This window comes from Schistocerca americana, chromosome 6 (genome assembly GCF_021461395.2).
Source record: "Schistocerca americana isolate TAMUIC-IGC-003095 chromosome 6, iqSchAmer2.1, whole genome shotgun sequence".
NCBI lineage: Eukaryota > Metazoa > Arthropoda > Insecta > Orthoptera > Acrididae > Schistocerca > Schistocerca americana.
The window spans coordinates 485,352,118-485,375,664 of record NC_060124.1 but is presented as its reverse complement, the minus strand read 5'-3'; the positions used below and the strand labels follow the sequence as shown (position 1 = coordinate 485,375,664).

At 41.4% G+C, this 23,547-nt stretch overlaps 1 protein-coding gene across 1 annotated transcript in view; it reads right to left on the bottom strand.

Annotated features, from left to right (window-relative positions):
* LOC124620231 overlaps window positions 1-23,547 on the bottom strand; it is a 51,317-nt gene that overhangs the window by 5,784 nt on the left and 21,986 nt on the right. Inside the window, exons 3-5 of the mRNA XM_047146899.1 lie at window positions 22,908-23,443; window positions 10,729-10,828; window positions 5,418-5,531 (exon numbers count right to left, since the gene is read on the bottom strand). Coding sequence (XP_047002855.1) covers window positions 5,418-5,531; window positions 10,729-10,828; window positions 22,908-23,443 — 750 coding nt within the window. The remainder of the gene's footprint in view (window positions 1-5,417; window positions 5,532-10,728; window positions 10,829-22,907; window positions 23,444-23,547) is intronic.

Sequence of the window (23,547 nt, the reverse complement as noted above, 5' to 3'; positions counted from 1 at the left end):
TCACCAACATTAGCATTGTGTGTGCATTCTAGGATCGTTGAATCTCTGAGAATGCACGAAGTTTGAGATTCAATAAAGAAAAAAAACGCAATATTTTTCATTTTGTATTGAATGTGGTAGGGTTGCCAAATAAGTATTCCAGCTATACCCTAATGTGTATTGTAATCGACACCTTGTATCACCATAAACAAAAGCAACATTTTGTAATAATTCATTGTCAAGGTGTGAATGACCCAACAAGTCATGAATAAATAAGATACGTATAAGATGATACACAAAATCATGGCGTGATACGTTTTTAAATGCCCTAAAACCAGTTCGCTGGGTACTATGGCTGAGACTGGGATCATGCAAAAATGAGTACTTACAGTGTCAGACCTACATAAGTTTATTATCTGTGAAGCCACTTCAAATAACAATGCTTAAAGCGCAGACCTTTCTAACGCAGAGACGATTTGTGGACGTGTGACGGAGGAGTGCAAAACCTGTGGACACGGTTTGTAGTCTAGATATGGTAACCTCACTACCAAAAAACACAAATGAATTGCTGATGCAAGTCGTGTAACTATAGTGTTGCCCGTGTGAAAGGAAAATAGTTTAGTTGTAAGTATTTCACTAGGACAAATTTCAAAGACTCTAAAAGAAATAGAAGAGGATCATTCAACAAGCACCTCAAATGACAAAAAGATACTGAGCAATCGGAGAGACTTTACTCTCTTAATTGTTGCACACTCTCTTCGTTATTGCACACTTCCTTTTCCAGCTTTCATAAAGCTTTAAGCCTATCCAGACTATATCGTGTTAACTAAAAGCGGCTGCACTAACAGTCATTAATTTTCTCAGTGTAAACGCTGTAGCAGATTTCTGGTGTGAAATCTTCAGAACATACCATTATGTGCGTTGCTATGAACCTTTGTGTCGGATTGAAACGATTTTCTCAGAAGTTTTCGCAATATATGTTTTCCACTAAAAACTTCTCAAAAAATAAAAAATAACATTTTTAATAATTTATGAACAACGTGTTGCAGAATATTCATCTGAGTCGATGATAAACTTGTTGGCTTCAGTTGTGCCCACCTTACGAGAAACTGAATCGTATTTTGTACTGTTAAGTTAGTAAATCTCTGAACCAGATGAGTATATAACTTTGTGAAATTACTTCACGCTGAAGCAACCTCATCACACTCTAAAAAAGCAATGGATTTAATTGAGCTAAATGACACTGAATAAACTGTCCTAGCACAAAACATAAATAAAATTATTCAGAAAACTATAAGTACCCATAGAGAGACCCTCAAAACAGTTTATCGAGAGAGAAAGCTAATAAACAGCATAAAAATGAAACTCAATAACAACAGTGCCATGGTTCTTAAAGCTGAAAAAAGCAATTCTGTAATAATTGTGAACAAAGATGAATACATCATTAAAAGACTGACTTTCTTTCCTGAAAACAACATAAAAGAGCTTAAATGAGATCCAACTGTAAGATTTCAAAAAAGAAAATCAGAATAATGGTTAATAATTGTAATTTCCTCTTCACAGAAAAACAGCTAAAATCTATGTTTTAATGAATCCCATAGCTCCAAAACTGAGAGCTCGACCTCAGACCCATAAACCTCATGTTCCATTGAGGCTTATTGTTATTTCTAAAAATACGCCTGCCTCTAAAGTCTCTCAGTACTGTATGAAATTCTGAATCAGTATTATACTTTTGATAGGTTGTACTCAGTTAAGAACATAAATGAATTAGTAGCTAAAATTAATGATCTAGAAATCCCTACAGGTGCCAGGTTTGCCTCTTTGGATGTACCAACTAAAGCAGCATTAGACATCATCTTTGAAAGCTCAGTAAAACATAAAAAGTTGTGAATTGAAGAAATACCAGAAGTCAAGGACATATTGCAGCTAATGTTCTCACACAGTTACTTTACATTTAATGGGGAAGTTTACCAACGGAAGGAGGGTCTTGCCATGGGCAGCAGCGTATCAAGTTTCCTGGCAGATATTTTCTCAATCATCTCCAAATAAGTTCTTTATATAAAACAATAGGCTCAAAAGTAAAATAATGTATTACTGGAGACATGTTGATGATATCTCGCTGCTCTTTAATGGAACAGAAGAGGAGACCGAAGGGCTACTAGCATTATTTAGTTCTTTCCACAAAAACATAAAATTCACAATAGAACATAAGGACAACAAAAGTGTCAGTTTCCTGGTTCTTAAAATCATCAACCACCAACAAAAACACCGGCTGAGCATGCACAGATAGCAGACATACACGGTCATAACACCGCACTACTCATCAGGTCATCTTGCCACAAAGAAACATGACACATGTAGGTCCATGCCATACTCTCTTGATTTAGAGGAAAGTAAGATAACAAATGGCCACACTCTGAAAGAAGAGAAAATATTTGCCAATGTCCCATAGTTGGGCCCCATATCACAAAAATCCCTAACCGTTAAAAAATGTAACAATTGCATCCTTAACTAATAATAAGTTGGGAAAATTACTCGTCCATACCATGAAGTCAAATACAGAAAAATTCAACAACAGTGGAGTGTACGGAGTATCAGGCCACAGTTGTCCTGTCTACTATGCAGGCTTTCCAGAACACGTAAATGGTTTCAGGCTAAACCATTTCGAAAAATCAGTTATTGCACAATATATCTTGGAAACGAAACACATCTCAACAGACTAGATAACAGTTTGTTAGTACTGCATAACGAGGCCAAATGTAAGTTCCTAAATCTTTTAGTACTGGCGATATACCTCCACAAAATCGGAAAAACCAGAAGCTGTGTTAAATGAACAGACAGATTTGAAAGCCACAGTTATTATTTTAAAGACCTATCCTAAAGTGATTCCTTGAACATGTCAATTGTTTAATAATTAGATCTCTGGCACTACAAATAAGTTCATCTTTGATCACCCCATGTACATCATCTGTGAAGTGTTTACAAAATGTGTATGCAGTTGTGCCTCTTGAGTGAAGAGATATGCGTGAACAGCATGGAGAAACCATTGCATGATGGTGTTAAAAGGTTAAAAACGCTCAGTTTTTTCCATAGTTTCGTAAATATTATCCGCACTTGGCTTACGAAATTCATAACATTAAACCTTTTCATGACAGGAACATGCATGTCACCTCATTCAAGAGCAAAATTAAATCTTGTATTAATGTAACTTATATCTGGGGATGGACCCACAGAGTCCTAAATGCATCGTGTACTTAATAATACTCGAAAATTTGTGACTGAAGGCGTTTTTTAATTCTTACTTCCAATATACTGCGTTTCTCTTAAGATTTGGGAGGAAGTCCATATCTGACCCCAGTCTTCAGAAAATGGATTTTATGTATCACACTCATTTCCATCTGTGCACACAACGATGTGACTCTGGTGAATTATTCATATCATCCACCATATTTCATAAATGGTTCCAAATATCGAAATGAGCTTTTAGCAGATGGTAGCAGAGAAGAAAATATTTTTTAATATCATTAATGCGTGAAATTTTCATACATTTCGTATCAGAACTGACTACAGAGTTTTTTTTCCCATTCAATTCGAATACCCACATTTTTATATAAAATTCATCAAATATATATTAATTAACATAATCTAACCGTTATTTTTATGAAAAATGGACTTCTTATTGTTTCTAATTACACATCAAATGCAAAATTGCAGTTTTAATTGACAATATCAGTTCACAATTATCGATATTGTGTAAAAAATTGTTAGTAACAAAATTTTTTGAATTAAAAACATCATAAATTTATTAGCAATCTTTTATAAAATATCGACAATTTAGAAGCTGTCTTTACAAAGAAGTATGGAATTTTGCATACAGTATGTACCTAGAAACAACCCACACATTTTTCATAACAGTAATGACTAGTTACGAGCACCTGCGTACCGTCGCCCGCGTGCACACCAGTGGCATGCTTTACTTGGCTCCACCGCATGCACTCCCTTGTCCCTACGTGCAACGGCCACACGCACCTAGCGGGCACAGAAAGTAAATGCACTTTGAGACGAGCCCGCAGCCACTCGGCTAGCACCGAGCTGCTATCGGCCGAGCCCATGTGACCTAGTGAGTGCACCACCGATAGGGACCTTACTGAGGCTAATTACAATGCCTCCGATATGCCATCGATAACGTCTGCTGCCGGGACTACTAAAACTTGTAAAAGCTCTGTAGACGAGAGCTTTAAAATCGGCACAGAAGTGGGAAATATATGGTATTTACTACCCAAAATGTAATTAAAAAAATATAGGATAGAATTACAGAACCTCATCAACTCATCGTGAGTACAACAGTTTTTGCAGTCATAATGACGTCACAGAATAAAAAATAAAAATTCAGTAAATGAAGCAGGTTAAAGGGAATACAGACGTTCAAAAAATGAGATTTACAGTAAGTGAAATATGGCTAAGCAGGAATGGCTAGAGGAAAAATGCAAGGCGATAGAAGCACGCATAGGACGGGGAAAGATAGCAACTACATACAGGAAAATTAGTTTGGATATAAGTGAAGCAACTCTGTGAATGTCAATGACTCACAAGGCAAGCCAGAGGTAAGCAAAGATGGGTAAGCTGAAAGTTGGACGAAATATATGGAAGGGCTAGACAAGACAAATTAAATTGAAGGCAATATTACGGAAAAGGAAGTGGAATTGGGTGAAGATGAGATGGGAGATATGGGACAGAGAAAGAATGCTGAAGATTACTAACGAAGAGGCACTGAATCCAATTGGAGAAAAAGTTACTTTATAATGCAACTTAATTAAAATAAGGTTTAAGTTGATGGGACATATCTTAAAGCAATAATAAAGTGTCAAATTGGTAATGGTTGGAAGCGGGTAGTTAGAATTGTAGAGGGATAAAAAGGATGAATACAGCGAGCATGTTCCAAAGTATGTACGAGTGGGTTGCAATAGGTGTTTGGCGATGAAAAGGAAAGCACAGGATAGAATAGCATGGAGAGATGCTTTAGACCAGTTTTCAGACTGAATACCGCAGCAACAACAACAACAACAACAAAAACGACAGTAAACATGTTTTCACATAAATGCAGTACACTGAACAAGTCAGCTGTCTGATGGTGTTCTCCAATCTGTTGTGATACTCAAGTATTAGATTTTAAACATGTTTTCACATAAATGCAGTACACTGAACAAGTCAGCTGTCTGATGGTGTTCTCCAATCTGTTGTGATACTCAAGTATTAGATTTTATTTCGTAATTAGAAGCGCACTTTATTTTGGTGCTTTTAAGTCAGTAATTTTGGGTCTTACTTAAAATACTGGATGTTTTGACAGCAGAAGAATCTTGGGATACCAATGGAATGATATCAGATTTGCAGGTTCTTATTCACTACTCATTACCGCTTCGTCGTCACGAACAACTTACATGGTCCGTCAGTGATTGTCCGAAGTGGCAGAAGAGTGCAGTCTCCGCCATATAGATGGGGCAAGCGAGCAGCCTCTTCACCACGGCTGGTCCTTTCCAGCCTCCTTGGAAAAGCTGGAACAACACAGTCTGAATCAACAGTAGAAGTTCCTCACTATAGTGAACATCTTTATGAACAAATGCACGGTTTCAAAGCTATTTACAGGGTGTTTCACAATTCCTATTACATGCTTCTTAGGGGTTGTAGGGGGGATTTAAAAGAGAAAGCTTTAATAAGGAACCCATGTGAGAAAATGAGCCGTCTGAGTGTAACCTAAGATCGAAGAACAGATCACTTTCAAATCTCTCTATTCATGGTACGGATACAACGATGACAATGAACTCTGACACGATGCCCATGGCAGGGCAAAGTTTCGAATATTCGTCGTCGCGTTCTTTTCTATTTGCCGAAGGCCGCCCGCCTCAAAGTCGGGTCTACGGCGCATCCGTGGAGCACCACAGTCAACACTTCTAGTTGCGAACGTTCCAGCCGGCCGGAGTGGCCGAGCGGTTCTAGGCGCTATAGTCTGGAACCGCGCGACCGCTACGGTCGCAGGTTCGAATACTGCCTCGGGCATGGATGTGTCTGATGTCCTTAGGTTAGTTAGGTTTAAGTAGTTCTAAGTTCTAGGGGACTGATGACCTCAGCAGTTAAGACCCATAGTACGCAGAGCCATTTTGTTGTAATTGGACGAAAATGGTATGTGACATCACAATTACAACAGGAACTGATGACGGCGCCCTCTTCTCAGTCTTTTGAATATTGTGAATCAAGAGATTTGGAAGTGGACCGATCTTTAAATCGAAACGATACATTTCAGGAAAGGAGTTCCTTTTTTACTAAGTTATCCCCACAACATCAACAAGTCCTTAATAGTAATTTTGAAACACCCTGTATACAGACAATATTTTATCGAGCTTCCAACTGCGTTAGCTGGCTGACTACACACGAGCTTTCAGCCAAGTGGTCGTCGGCCATTGTCAAGTGACGACTGTCATGTGACTGCCGCTGTCTTCCACATACAGACTCGCTGCCGCCTGTGTCGTTACTCATTACTCGCACCAGCCCCATATCTGGTAACGACCTTCGTGTACCAGTGGAAGACTTTTCGGACGCTATAAACCTGCCGAAAAAACTGAGCCACTTACGGAAATCGGCTGCAGCAATTGATAAATTTCGCAAGCCATTTCAGTGAATGCACCTAAGCGTAATATGTCCATATTTGTTGCATCATCTAGCCACCATTGTGTATGAATCTATACTGTGCGTTCCCGCTGCGAGGACCAGAAGGCCATCAAGCCATGCTGTGATCGAGAACCCACTCGTTGCTGTATCCCACCCTTATTAACTCTTTTTGCACGTGCGTCTCCGTTGTGGCAGGATGACCGTTGCAAGCCGAACTGACACGGCGTGACAGATTGATGTCCTGGAGACCGATCGTTCTGCACCTTTCCATCCCATTCGTATTCTGATATTGCGTCCATTGTCTTCAACTAGACCTAGTATCCTGATATTTTCTTTCGCGCTTCCGTTTAGTTTGTCAGGAATTTATTATCTGTTTTTGGTGTGACATAGACCTAAATAGTCATGCAAGATTGAGCACTACTAGGCTAGTGTATATACAGGATTAATCTCTCATATAATGACACAGTGATCAAATTCTGCTTCATTTGTGCCATTCGTTTTGGAAACTACAATTTTTCACAGAAAATAAGTTGCTATGTCTGACAAACAAAGTTAAGGATCCGTATGGGAAGGGGGAAACGAAATGAAACTACTTGCATTGAGAGAGCACTTGATATTATTTCAGTGATTACAAAATCGACTCAAATTTAGGCAGACGTTGCATCGGACTCCATGCATGCACTGAGTCTGTTAGGAAGGCTGTCACAAGGCCAAATGGCTCCTGACCTGAGGCGAATTGTCCGCAAATGTGGTCCTTTATATCCTGGATACTGCCAGTGGGACAGAGTCTACGATTGAGCTGTTCCCATACATGTCCTGTCGGGGACAGATCTGTGGATACTACTGTCCCCGAAAGTACCTCACCATCGCGCCGACAAGTCGTAGAGACATGTGCCATGTGTGAGCAAGCATTGTCATGTTGAAAAATGGCTCCACGGTACAGAAGCATGAAAGGTAACACATGAGGAAGCAGGATGTCCGAGGCGTATCGTTCTGCCATCAGAGTTCCGTTAACCACTACTATCCATGTTCGGAAATCACTAACGCTGGCTCCCCACACCACGACCTCATGAGTAACACTTTGTAAATGGACCTCACTCAAAGTTTCCCCATACACACCGTCGATAGTCATCCGGGTTGGTGCAGAACCGCAATTCATCGCTCAAAGATAACTGGCACCATTTGTCACCAGGCCATGTTTCCTAGTTAAGGCACCACTCCAAACGCAGGAGTTTGTGTTAAGGTGTTAATGGCAGCCCACACAAAGGGTGGTAACTGCCTAATCTCGCTGCTGCTATTCTCCGGTTAACGGTGCTGACACAGAATTTTGCAGGTAGTCCATTATTTGTTCTAGGATGGCAGTCACAGATGTGAAGGAGTTACAATGTGCTTGGTGCATAATACGCCGATCTTCCCTTGTGACAGTCAGACGTGGCCTACAGAAACTTTAACGAGGAGTATGCTTGTGCTTACATATCGATGCAGTCCGACATCACGCCACTGTGACTTTCGCATACCCAGTAAATCTGGATATTGCAAGATGCGACCAGTCAGCCAAATGGAGACTCACAATGATGGCCCTTTCAAACTCTCTCCGGTGCTGATGACGCTATCTCATACGAGTACACGTTTTTCTCCGTGCCCTTCCCACGGATGCCTCAACGTCTGACTCTGTTAACAACCCTTATGTATCCAACCAGGACTGGAAACAACAATGTGCATGAACAACATCTACGCATTCTGGAATCTGTTCACAGAGAATTGCAACTCTAATCATTTACATATCCGCCGATGTTGTATATATGTACTAAGTTACACTGGCTTCCGACCATGTCTTTCGTTTCCTTAATTACAGGTGAAAGACACAGCTTTATTGCTGGTTATTCTTTTTGATACGCAGTCCCTCTTAGCACACATCGTTGAAACGAATATTGCAGTAGACTAATATGAGACCATTCTATCGAATGAACATATTAAATTCCAGTTCAAGCAAAACTTCTGTCTGTAAAGAGAAACAATCTGACGCTTTACTTTAGCGTTGCATGTCACATATGATTAGACGCACTTATGTTGACTCGCTTCATCTACACACTGGGAAACTAAGTTAAAAATATTTGCGAATCCCTACCAGACGCATCTTAGGACATCATCCAAGACATTAAGGACGCAAATGTTTACTATATACAGAAAGAGATTTGCAGCACTCAGGTATTTTGTATTTCCTTTCTGCTCGTTCCGTTGATGATGTATCAGCAAGGAAAAATTTTAATGTAGAAGCATTCCTTTAAAACAGCATTAAAATTGCTCAAGATAACTTTAACACTATATTACGATGACCAGTTGAATTCAGTTGATGAGTATGGTTCTACATTTTGGGTGATACACAGATTAGTATGAAACGTTATACGTCGTATCGAATCTTTTCTGATACACAAAATAAAATTATAGAAAAGCGATTCTTGTCTTCTGTGTTTAACAGGTAATCAGAGCGTCCTTTTTCCTGTTTAAGAACAAAGGTTAATAACCAGACGTGCTACATCAATTTCTTACCCCGGCCACATGATATGTACTGCGTTTTACTGCGACTGAGAGTCAGTCTGTTAGCTGCACATAAGCAAAGGATACTTTGTAGTTGAGGTCTTACCCCGAATTTGTGGCTGCTTTTGCTGTCTGAAAATGAAATATCTGGTAGTCCTGGTGCTGTGTTATTGACAATTTAAAAAAATCGTGAAGTGGGGCACTGGATGAACGCCCCTAAAATAGTGTCCTGTAAAATGTCACTTTACTGTGAGTTTCTGTGACAAGTAAAATAATGAAACGAACTACCTGATTTCTTTTCTTAGGAGATAACAGACCAACAATTTCAAGGAGAAATAACAACATTTCGTCCGCGAAAGGGTTTATAACATCTTGTGTGGTTGTCACTAGCTTTAGTGCTACCAACATATATCCGCAACTTTCTCAATAGTGTTATTCATGGGGAAAAAAATATCTTTACTGTCGACTGAAACGTTATAGTCACTGAAACTCTTTGCAAAAAGTAACTGAAACTCTTAAGGAAGTTTAAAATTGGTCAACATGAAGTACACTTCATTGAACATAAAGAAAGAAAGTGCCATAAATTTCAGTTTGAAAAGGAAAAATGTCACTCTTAAATGAAATGTAGGTTGTACCGATATATATACTGCATAATGGACGCAAAGTATCTACTAATGGATGTTAATCATCAGTTGAAGTGGTGTCACACAAAGATATATGAGAACACAATTTCATCAACAGTAACAGCCAGTTTCCTTCAGTTACGCGCCGCTCGTATGTACACTCTATCGTTTATTATGAAAGTATTTTCTGAGAAATAAATACACAAAACATATTGGTAGTTGGACTTATTATAAAGATCTGTTCAAATAATTAGGGATTTTAACTATAGCATATGATTATATTTACCAACCAGATCAGCATATCAATGATCCTGATATCTATGTACATTTACCATGAAGAAATAAATGTAAAATTCAAAACAGCGCTTTGCGCCGACGAATGAAGTGTTACTATCAGTTGGGTATGGATATTAAATTCATTTACTAAAACAAACTTATCTGAAACGTCAGTTGAAAGATCTCTGAAGAACAATATACTTTCTGTAGTGAAGGATAAAGGACTGATTAGATAACACTTCCAGGGGTTTAGTAGAAAAATGTAAATCGACTAAATAATAATAAAACACAAACGGAATCTACATCGCGCTTTGAAAGCATATTTTATGCACTAGGAAACCTTGCACAAATGCTCTGCAGTAGATAACACGTTATCCATGTCTTCCTTAAATTACTTCAGGTAAATGATAAGATGGTACCTATTAAAAGATTCGTATTCTTGTTAACCCGCATTAGTATGGTACTGCCTGTATATATCAAATATGTTTCTTGTCTTTAAGTGCAATATGACGACATTCCTACATATAAAGTTTTATAATTGTGACCTTCACTTGTCAGTCTCCTTTTATTCTCGGAAGACTGGATACACTGTACACAGAATAATTTTTCTCGTAAATGTTTCCAGAGTCACTTGTCACTGGGTACCTACCTCAACAAATCCGAAGGCATGTAAACAAATGGTAAGGGCGTTCACTAGCAGAATGATGTACGTGGACTTACTCATCCCTTCCTCCAGCTCGTTGACGCACCTGTCAAGGCAGAAATAACACATAAACTTCACTCCATTCTATCTAATTTCTCAGAGATGCAATAATGTTTAAGATGTTGGACGTAATCACGATAAATGGCAACTATAGGTCAATAGTTTGCAATGCAATACTGATAGCTGCTTTGTTGAAGTAGGAAATACTGTGTCACCACAATGGATGCAATAGTTTTACGTATTATGTGAGGAGATATTTAGACTTTATTGTACCCGCGATTTTCGAGTGCAGGGTAGACAAGACATCGAATATTAAAACACGATCGTGCACAGGTCGTGCGTGCGTGGGAAACTTCCTTAATTGAGTTTATCAATCGGGCAGCATCGCAGTCATATCAGAGTCTTGTTTGAATCCACACCACGACCTGTCGTGACCGTCCCAAGGAATAAACACAAGTGCTACACAATAATTGGTAGCTGTCTCTAATCTAGTTCCTCATGAACGTGCATAACGTTTTTCAGTATTAACAATAAATACCACATAATACAATACTTATCTATGGACGTTGACAGTGAGACAATGTTATTTAAAGGCCCAACTTAGTTCTGGCACATAATATTACCGTGTTATCCAGTTTGTATCAATCTGTCCGTGTTTGATGGCACAGTGTGTCATAGAATTTTTAATAATACGACTCCCATTGCGAGTGGCTACTGCAAATGGCTGATTCATTACTGGAAACTTTAGTATTGTGATCGCTAAAAACACACTGTATCTTCACCTTATCCCTACTGCAGGTAGCAACATTAAAAATTCCTGGCAGATTAAAAATGTGTGCCGGAGTGAGACTCGAACTTGGGACCTTTGCCTTTCGCGGGCAAGTGCTCTATCAACTGAGCACCCAAAGTAAGACTGACGACCCATCCGCACAGCTTCAATTCTGCCAGTACCTCGTCTCCTACTTTCCTAATCTCACAGAATCTCTTCTGCGAACCTGCAGAACTAACACTCCTGAGGGCAACATTAAAGATTTATGAAATAGGTCTAACGCAATAATACGTTTCTGAACCACCGAGACGTTCATGCAGAAGAATAGAGAATAGTTAATAATTTTTGTAACAATGAAAACATCTTTACTGTTTCTGATTACATTTTTTGACAATGTTAATTACTGAATTATGTCTCGGAAAGAACTATTTAAAATTCATGAACATTCGAAATGTTAACGACCATCGAAAGCACGTAACACAGTAGCAAACAATGCATCGTGAAAACACACAAAAATGCGCATTGTAAGTAAAGGAGTAGTGAAAATAAACGTAAATACGTTTATTTTTGTATTGTGGGAATGAGCAGAAGGTTCCATATGTAAAACATTACGAAACGGCACTAATTTGCTAGGTATATGCAATAAATTGAATCGACATGACCGTACTTCAGTCTCTTATTTTCAATGCCGAAATACACTCCTGGAAATGGAAAAAAGAACACATTGACACCGGTGTGTCAGACCCACCATACTTGCTCCGGACACTGCGAGAGGGCTGTACAAGCAATGATCACACGCACGGCACAGCGGACACACCAGGAACCGCGGTGTTGGCCGTCGAATGGCGCTAGCTGCGCAGCATTTGTGCACCGCCGCCGTCAGTGTCAGCCAGTTTGCCGTGGCATACGGAGCTCCATCGCAGTCTTTAACACTGGTAGCATGCCGCGACAGCGTGGACGTGAACCGTATGTGCAGTTGACGGACTTTGAGCGAGGGCGTATAGTGGGCATGCGGGAGGCCGGGTGGACGTACCGCCGAATTGCTCAACACGTGGGGCGTGAGGTCTCCACAGTACATCGATGTTGTCGCCAGTGGTCGGCGGAAGGTGCACGTGCCCGTCGACCTGGGACCGGACCGCAGCGTCGCACGGATGCACGCCAAGACCGTAGGATCCTACGCAGTGCCGTAGGGGACCGCACCGCCACTTCCCAGCAAATTAGGAACACTGTTGCTCCTGGGGTATCGGCGAGGACCATTCGCAACCGTCTCCATGAAGCTGGGCTACGGTCCCGCACACCGTTAGGCCGTCTTCCGCTCACGCCCCAACATCGTGCAGCCCGCCTCCAGTGGTGTCGCGACAGGCGTGAATGGAGGGACGAATGGAGACGTGTCGACTTCAGCGATGAGAGTCGCTTCTGCCTTGGTGCCAATGATGGTCGTATGCGTGTTTGGCGCCGTGCAGGTGAGCGCCACAATCAGGACTGCATACGACCGAGGCACACAGGGCCAACACCCGGCATCATGGTGTGGGGAGCGATCTCCTACACTGGCCGTACACCACTGGTGATCGTCGAGGGGACACTGAATAGTGCACGGTACATCCAAACCGTCATCGAACCCATCGTTCTACCATTCCTAGACCGGCAAGGGAACTTGCTGTTCCAACAGGACAATGCACGTCGGCATGTATCCCGTGCCACCCAACGTGCTCTAGAAGGTGTAAGTCAACTACCCTGGCCAGCAAGATCTCCGGATCTGTCCCCCATTGAGCATGTTTGGGACTGGATGAAGCGTCGTCTCACGCGGTCTGCAAGTCCAGCACGAACGATGGTCCAACTGAGGCGCCAGGTGGAAATGGCATGGCAAGCCGTTCCACAGGACTACATCCAGCATCTCTACGATCGTCTCCATGGGAGAATAGCAGCCTGCATTGCTGCGAAAGGTGGATATACACTGTACTAGTGCCGACATTGTGCATGCTCTGTTGCCTGTGTCTATGTGCCTGTGGTTCTGTCAGTGTGATCATGTGATGTATCTGACCCCAGGAATGTGTCAATAAAGTTTCCCCTTCCTGGGACAATGAATTCACGGTGTTCTTATTTCAATTTCCAGGAGTGTATATCATTAGCGCTTTGGATCTCGACGACAAGTCCAGATCTTTATTTTATGTTTTTGTCTCGCTAGAAGGCTAAATTCCTCCTAATTTATTACTCTGTAACCACAGTGAGGGGGAAATAAAAAAAGTTATTATTAACATTTCCCCAAATTTCCCGTGACTACCGCCATAGCTATAGAATAATGCCTATGAGCTTGTCTTTAGTAGTGTTATTAGGAATCAAAACTGTCGTTCATTGTAGAAGTAGTAAGCCATTTAATTTTGGAACATTATCCGGTATTTTTTGCTAGCGAGCGAAATGCGAATGCAGGATAGCAGAGTATGTTCACATTTTTCTTGTCTGTAGATAATATTTGACTTGCATTAAGCTACTGCTGTCCTCATATTGAGGCTTTTTGACGTTCGCAAATAATTTTACCATCGGTTTGAATTCTGACTGTTACTGACAAAGTATTGAACCCGAGTAACAACTCGAGTGAAATCCCGAATCCTTTCAATAATACACAGCATTGCGATTAAAATTAGAAGGAAATGCGACAAAAATTACTTTCAGAATGAGATTTTCACTCTGCAGCGGAGTGTGCGCTGATATGAAACTTCCTGGCAGATTAAAACTGTGTACCCGACGGAGTGCTAGTTCTGCAAGGTTCGCAGGAGAGCTTCTGTAAAGTTTGGAAGGTAGGAGACGAGGTACTGGCAGAAGTAAAGCTGTGAGTACCGGGCGTGAGTCGTGCTTCGGTAGCTCAGTTGGTAGAGCACTTGCCCGCGAAAGGCAAAGGTCCCGAGTTCGAGTCTCGGTCGGGCACACAGTTTTAATCTGCCAGGAAGTTTCAAAAATTATTTTGCCATCAGATTATTGTAAAAGCTCTAATTATATGTTAGGGAACCTATACGAAATGATAGGTGTGCACTAAGGTAAGACTTCGGCTTACAATTCGTTTCGAAAATCAGATTATTTTTTTTTATTTTATTTTTTTATTTTATTTTTTTTGGTCATCAGTCTACTGACTGGTTTGATGCGGCCCGCCACGAATTCCTTTCCTGTGCTAACCTCTTCATCTCAGAGTAGCACTTGCAACCTACGTCCTCAATTATTTGCTTGACTTATTCCAATCTCTGTCTTCCTCTACAGTTTTTGCCCTCTACAGCTCCCTCTAGTACCATGGAAGTGTCATTCCCTCATGTCTTAGCAGATGTCCTATCATCCTGTCCCTTCTTATCAGTGTTTTCCACATATTCCTTTCCTCTCCGATTCTGCGTAGAACCTCCTCATTCCTTACCTTATCAGTCCACCTAATTTTCAACATTCGTCTGTAGCACCACATCTCAAATGCTTCGATTCTCTTCTGTTCCGGTTTTCCCACAGTCCATGTTTCACTACCATACAATGCTGTACTCCAGACGTACATCCTCAGAAATTTCTTCCTCAAATTAAGACCGGTATTTGATATTAGTAGACTTCTCTTGGCCAGAAATGCCATTTTTGCCACAGCGAGTCTGATTTTGATGTCCTCCTTGCTCTGTCCGTCATTGGTTATTTTACTGCCTAGGTAGCAGAATTCCCTAACTTCATTGACTTCGTGACCATCAATCCTGATGATAAGTTTCTCGCTGTTCTCATTTCTACTACTTCTCATTACCTTTGTCTTTCTCCGATTTACTCTCAAACCATACTGTGTACTCATTAGACTGTTCATTCCGTTCAGCAGATCATTTAATTCTTCTTCACTTTCACTCAGGATAGCAATGTCATCAGCGAATCGTATCATTGATATCCTTTCACCTTGTATTTTAATTCCACTCCTGAACCTTTCTTTTATTTCCATCAGTGCTTCCTCGATGTACAGATTGAAGAGTAGGGGCGAAAGAATACAGCATTGTCTTACACCCTTCTTAATACGAGCACTTCGTTCTTGATCGTCCACGCTTATTATTCCCTCTTGGTTGTTGTACATATTGTATATGACCCGTCTCTCCCTATAGCTTACCCCTACTTTTTTCAGAATCTCGAACAGCTTGCACCATTTTATATTGTCGAACGCTTTTTCCAGGTCGACAAATCTTATGATTTTTCTTTAGCCTTGCTTCCGTTATTAGCCATAACGTGAGAATTGCCTCTCTCGTACATTTACTTTTCCTAAAGCCAAACTGATCGTCACCTAGCGCATTCTCATTTTTTTTCCATTCTTCTGTATATTATTCTTGTAAGCAACTTCGATGCATGAGCTACCTTCTTTGTACCTATGTACATTCACCATAAAGATACTGGCAGAAGAGAAGCTGTGAGAATGGATAATGAGTAGTTCCCGGATAGTTCAGCTTGTAAGAGCTCAGTTCACAAGACCTTTCGAGTTGAAGTCTGGTACATAGTTTCAATCCGTCACAGTTTGATTTTGTTAAGTTCTTTGGAAATTGAACTTGGAGAAAACTATATACCTCCCTTTATAGCGGTTGAAGAGGTCTTACGCAAATACAGATCACTTTTCCTGTTAAGAATTCACTGCATTTCCTTTTACGCGAACCAATGATAGTAGCCATGAATCTTCTGAGTGGTTATGTGTACTGGCATGGCATTGTCAGAACTCTCACCCTTCAACAACAGCCCACTCTTAGTGTCTGTACTTAAACACTGTAAGTTTGTTGTTACTGTCCTTTCCGTGATATACTTCGTCACTACTCAAAAATTCCACAGAGTATTATTTCAGCGGTTGCATCTAATTCAACAAGGTCTCGCGTTTTAGTATCAGTGACGCTGATGCATAAATCATTGGCCAGTGGTGAGAAAAATACATGTGACGGGAATCTGGCAGCGACTCGGCAGTATTTTGTGACGTCCTCATGAGCGGGATGGCACTCGCCACTCCAAAAATGTGTTCACTAATGCCAATAAATCATCTGACTGACCTGATGAGGTTCGAGTGACGTAAATATGTTAAATTTTCTCACCATTTCAACGTACAGATCCTTTCTGAATTATATCAGCCAAATTCTTTTTGTGGACGTGAAATCAGTAGCCACTGCGTAAGTAGCTTACTTATGCTGCTGTTACACATGCTATTACTGGAATGTGTGAATTTGTCACGACACACGTGTAATTCCATTCAGTTTAAACGTCGTCGCCGGCCGAAGTGGCCGTGCGGTTAAAGGCGCTGCAGTCTGGAACCGCAAGACCGCTACGGTCGCAGGTTCGAATCCTGCCTCGGGCATGGATGTTTGTGATGTCCTTAGGTTAGTTAGGTTTAACTAGTTCTAAGTTCTAGGGGACTAATGACCTCAGCAGTTGAGTCCCATAGTGCCCAGAGCCATTTGAACCATTTTTAAACGTCGTCAGTGATAGTAGTTTTTCACCGGTTGCTTGCTTACTATGAGATTGTGGTGTTCGCATCTATATACAGGGTGGTCCATTGATCGTGACCGGGCCAAATATCTCACGAAATAAGAGTCAAACGAAAAAAACTACGAAGAACGAAACTTGTCTAGCTTGAAGGGGGAAACCAGATGGTGCTATGGTTGGCCCACTAGATGGCGCGGCCATAGGCCAAACGGATATCAACTGCGTTTTTTTTAAAATAGGAACCCCCATTTTTTATTACATATTCCCGTAGTACGCAAAAAAATATGAATGTTTTAGTTGGACCACTTTTTTCGCTTTGTGATAGATGGGTGTAGTAGTCACAAACATATGGCTCACAATTTTAGACGAACTGTTGGTAACAGGTAGGATTTTAAATTAAAATACGGAACGTAGGTACGTTTGAACATTTTATTTCGGTTGTTCCAATGTGATACATGTACCTTTCTGAACTTATCATTTCTGAGAACGCATGCTTTACAGCATGATTACCTGTAAACACCACATTAATATAATAAATGCTCAAAATTATGTCTGTCAACCTCGATGCATTTGGCAACACGTGTAACGACATTCCTCTCAACAGCGAGTAGTTCGCCTTCCGTAATGTTAGCACATGCCTTGACAATGAGCTGACGCATGTCGTCAGGCGTTGTCGGTGGATCACGATGGCAAATATCCTTCAACTTTCCCCACAGAAAGAAACCCGGGGATGTCAGATCCGGTGAACGTGCTTCGACGACCAATATACCTGTCATGAAATATGCTATTCAATGCCGCTTCAACCGCACGCGAGCTAGGTGCCGGACATCCATCATGTTGGTAGTTCATCACCATTCTGTCATGCAGTGAAACATCTTGTAGTAACATCGGTAGAACATTACGTAGGAAACCAGCATACATTGCACCATTTAGATTGCCACCGATAAAATGGGGGCCAGTTATCCTTCCTCCCATAATGCCGCCCCATACATTAACCCGCCAAGGTCGCTGATGTTCCACTTGTCGCGACCATCGTGGATTTTCCGTTTCCCAATAGCGCATATTATTCTGGTTTACGTTACCGCTGATGGTGAATGACGCTTCGTCGCTAAATAGAACGTTTGCAAAAAATCTGTCATCGTTGTAATTTCTCTTGTGCCCAGTGGCAGAACTGTACACGACGTTCAAAGTCGTCGCCATGCAATTCCTGGTGCATAGAATTATGGTACGGGTTTAATCGATGTTGATGTAGCATTCTCAACACTGACGGTTTGGAGATTCCTGATTCTCGCGTAATTTGTCTGCTACTGATGTGTGGATTAGCCGCGACAGCAGCTAAAACACCTACTTGGGCATCATCGTTTGTTGCAGGTAGTGGTTGACGTTTCACACGTGGATGAACACTTCCTGTTTCATTAAATAACGTAACTATCCGGCTAACGGTCCGGATACATGGATGATGTCGTCCAGGATACCGAGCAGCATACATAGCACACTCCCGTTGGGCATTTTGATCACAATAGCCTCACATTAACACGGTATCGACCTTTTCCGCAATTGGTAAACGGTCTATTTTAACATGGGTAATGTATCATGAACCAAATACCGTCCGCACTGGCGGAATGTTGCGTGATACCACGTATTTACACGTTTACGACAATTACAGCGCCATCTATCACAAAGGGAAAAAAGTGGTCCAACTAAAATATTAATATTTCTTTACGTTCTATGTATGCAAAAAAAAAAAAAAAAAAAAAAAAAATGGGGTTCCTATTTAAAAAGAATGCAGTTGATATCCGTTTGACCTATGGCAGAGCCATCTAGCGGCCCAACGATAGCGCCATCTGGTTTCCCCCTTCAAGCTAGACGAGTTTCGTTCTTGGTAGTTCTTTCGTTTGATGCTTATTTCGTGAGAAATTTGGCCCCGTCACTATCAATGGACCACCCTGTATATCACGAGAACTTCGCTTTTGGTACTGGTGCTTTAAATAACACATATAAATGAAAATACCAGACCATAAAAGGTGGACAACGAAACCTGACACAACATGGTTGTCTATGAAGTCTACTAGTAACGCAACATTTTCTTCGGACAGGGAGTAACAACCTCCATGGGGTGTGCCCCCGCTCGCCATCCGACCCTTCGCAGACTTTCTCAGCTGGCTACTGCAGTTTTATAACAGTATATTGTAATCATCTTGGTTCTCGTTTCCTGACGTAGCTGTAAATTAACACACCTCGTTCGGACCAGGATCTGAAGCGACAGCTGGGAAGAGCAGCAATAATATTAGGTACTACTCAGCAATATTTTTTTGGCAACTTTGTCACGTAGCAAGCAAGAAAAAAAAGGTTTCATGTCCCTTTCACGACAGGGGCATTACAGAGAGATAAAATAGTACCTTGGATACACAAGGATGAGACAAGAGTTGCCCGTACATCCACATTTAGTGATTATCTGTAATCACATAAAACCTAAACTCAGATGGACAGACTGATGGTTCAGCTCCAGTCCATTGGTGAAATGCAAGTCTAGTAAATAATAGTGATACGTTCTCTCTATTAGGCAGGTCATTCTCTGAGGTTCGGCTTTGTCCAGTCCCACTGGTTTTCTGCCATTATGCATTAACTTCGATGTCAGTTATCTGGGGTGTTCTTCATACGGTCCTCTTCCCACTCGCCATTACCTGTAGTGGATCTTTTATGATGCAGAATCTTCTCATACAGTGTCTATACAGTTTCTCTTAATTATTTCCTTTATTTACGCTGTGTAACACATTCTCACTCCTAATTTTATCTGTCCATTATGCACCTCCTACTCTTCCCCAGATCTACATTTCAAAAGCAACAATGCGTCTCCGCTGGCTGTGTCGCATTGTACAGTACTGGTACCACATGCGGCAACTCTCCACATCCACACAATACAGTTCACTAATATTTTCCTTGATCAGTTACTTAATGAACCATAGAATATAATTCTCCTACGGTAAAATATTTCTTTTTCATTAACTACCTTCGTTTTCATTTTTTGCTTACATTTCTCGTCACTGTTCATTTTGAATCAAAGTACTTGTAGTTATTAACTTGTTACACTAACTAGGAACAAATTACGACTTTATCTTCCTTGCTTGCCTTCGAAAAGCTATTGCCCTAGTCTTCTTCACATTTATCTTCGCCGCGCCAGGTAGCCGCGCGGTCTTAGCCGTCTTGTCACGGTCCGCGCGGTTCCCCCCGTCGGAGGTTCAAGTCCTCTCTCGGGCATGGATGTGTGTGTCGCTCTTAGCGTAAGTTAAATTAAGTTAGATTAAATAGTGTGTAAGCTTAGGGACCGATGACCTCAGCAGTTTGGTCCCATAAGACCTTACCACAAATTTTCAATTTCCATTTATCTTAGTTCCACAACCCTTACAGCTAGGAGTTAATTACTTTTAACATGTTGTTAATTTCTCTTCCATTTTCATTTCATAATGGCTTGTCATCAATTAATCTAGTATTGCCACCCCACTCTTTTATTGTAAGTGCCGGCCGGGGTGGCCAAGCGGTTAAAGGCGCAACAGTCTGGAACCACGCGACCGCTACGGCCGCAGGTTCGAATCCTGGCTCGGGCATGGATGTATGTGATGTCCTTAGGTTAGTTAGGTTTAAGTAGTTCTAAGTTCTAGGGGACTGATGATCTTAGAAGTTAAGTCCCATAGTGCTCAGAGCCATTTTTTTTTTATTGTAAGTAATTTTAGCCAAATCATTTAAATATTCAACGGAGTAGGTGAAAGAGAAGAGACTTGTGCAACGTCTCTCCCTTTGTGAATTTGTTCAGTAATCGCATCTCCTATCCAATAAGTACAGCAATTATAGGACCTGAGATGATAGATAAGATATAGATTCTCCTCTGTTGGTGCTATGCTGTCTGCAGAAGTACATAGCAATTTGGATCAGTGAGACTCATGACTCTCTTGGACACACACAAGCACTGACTCTCTCTCTCTCTCTCTCTCTCTTTCTCTCTCTCTCTCTCTCTCTCCCTCCCTCTCTCACACACACTCACTCACTCACTCACACTGGATTGGCATATTTAAGACTCAAGGCTCGAACCTGTGACACGACACCGACGCACTACAGTCTCTTTGTTTGTTAGGATATTTATTAAAAAGGGTAGAGAATAAGTGAAATTAAGAAGTTTTTGCGAGAACTACATTAGGTAATAAACTGATTGCCCGTAAGTAATGCAAGGGATTGTAGCATTCAGAGGAGGGCCGTATATTATGCGAATATTGCGGTTCGAAGCGACGAATCGCGTGAGTGTATAGACGATATTTGAGCAGCTGTTGCCTGTCATGTGCTTAGTGACTGTGACAGCACATCCCGAGTTAGCTGTCGATGAACTTGGGCTAATAATTGAAGGAAGGCATGTGGTTCATAGCATCCCGGAGTCTAAAAAGAGCCTAGAGTTGATTTTCAGTATATCCGACCATATATATTTGTCATATTTGGCCCATATTGGAACTGCCTGTATCGCTGGTCCGATTGGTTGGTTGGCTGATTTGGGTGAGGGGACCAAACAGCGAAGTGATCGGTCCTGTCGGATTAGGGAAGGATTGGCAAGGAACTCGGCCGCGCCCTTTCAAAGGAACCATCCCAGCATTTGCCTGAAGCGATTTAGGGAAATCACGGACAATCTGAATGAGGATGGTCAGTCGCTAGTTTGAACCGTCGTCCTGCCGAATGGGAGTCCAGTGTGCTAACCGCTCCTCCCTCTCTCTCAGTGGTGTACCCGAGACAATGTTTCAACACTCTTAAACCACGACACAGGACCTAACAACCCTACCACAACAAAGGTCAAAAATTAATTATGATTGTAGTGTTGCTCACGTTGCTAAATATTGCATTTTCGGGCACCAACAAAGTTATATTATGTGGCAGGTGTCATTAGAGCACAGTTAATAAAGTCATTTTATGAAATAATGGATAAACTAGGCACACATCTTTTCGTGTTTCCCACGCTGGTCTCGTTGTGAACTCATGGCTCAATCGTCGAAAATCTAGGTGCTGATGATTCCAAGCTCGGATGCAAAAAGGCCTAGGTGTAATTCTGCGATATTCAAAAGTTTTATAGACGTGCTTCATAAACCATTCTTGAAGATTAAACTTTTGCAAGTTAGCACAATGGTGATGTAAAAAAATTAATCGGCACTCCGAATTTAAGTTACACTTCTTTTTTATTACTTTGGTTGCACCATCACTTAACAATATAAAACATACTTGAAAATATCTTCCTCACTGTTAAACTTCACATTTAATAACCTGACTACAGTTTGCGTCTTTTCAACATGACGACCAAGACTAGAATCTCTAAAAACCGTTTACGCACCTAAATAATCAGAGTTACAAGTACGTCAAAGATCATAGTGACAAAGGGAAGAAAACACATAAGAATAATATCATTGCAATATAAACATATCGATGTATCAAAGTACCTCTACATTAATGAAATCAAATCTGAATGTTGTCACAGAAACATGTTAACTATTTTACAGAAACACAGTAAAATATTGCTGGTATCGAGAGGTTGAGGTGAGGTGCCGTAATGATTACGTAATTCAAGTACCATTACAAGGAGTACCGCAAGAGACTGAACGTCATGTCGCTTCTGCGGAAATACGGAGTGAGACGGTGCACTGAAAGTCAAATCGCTCCCATTTTGAGTGTGGTGCGTCTAGAACACGTTTCTACCGACACTGATTAGAGGAAAATGCACCGTGCAGGTTTCAACAGACGACCGTCGTTATTGCATCCATGCTGTATCATGGTTTTGGTCAAACATTGTGTGAGACTACTAAATACATTAAGTAATAAGATTTCCAAAATACTAAGAGAAAATATGTGGTTGATTGGAAATTAAATAGCGACTTACAACATAATAGCCTGATGGTGTTGAATGTTCATCTTTAAAATGGCGTATAGTCGTCTCTTTGCGTCATCCACGTCCTGCGAGGAGACAAATGTGCTGTTCGGAAGTGGTTCAGTTACTGCAGATGTCCATTCGACAGACTCGTCGCCGTCTGTGTACTGCTCTCCGTCATTATATCTCTGTCGACCAGCGGCAGTCACATCTCTCGCTTCATGCAGCTGATTGCGGTGTCCATTCTGCCCGAACAAGCGTATACTGGTGACGTTCTTGTTGAGAACAGCAATCTCGGCCATGACGTGGATCATGAGGCAGACGAAGAAGATGTCGAGGAGGATGCTTATCTCGGATATGGCGACGACGCCGACGACCTGCAGTGCGAAGACGACCTCGTAGGTGGGCGACTGCTGGGTGTCGAGCGGCAGCCAGAGGACCAGTGGCTCGCGACGCACCACCATTGTGGAGTTGCCCATCATCACCGACTCTGGAGCGCCAGTCACCGGACCCAGAGCCCACAGCGACACGGACGTCAGCGGCAGCACCTGCAGCGTAGTTAACAAAGGCGACAGTGAGCCGGTGTGGTGTCAGATTATCCTAGCCTATGACAATTTTGAACTCTTGGTTCTCTTCGCCTGTACACTAGCAA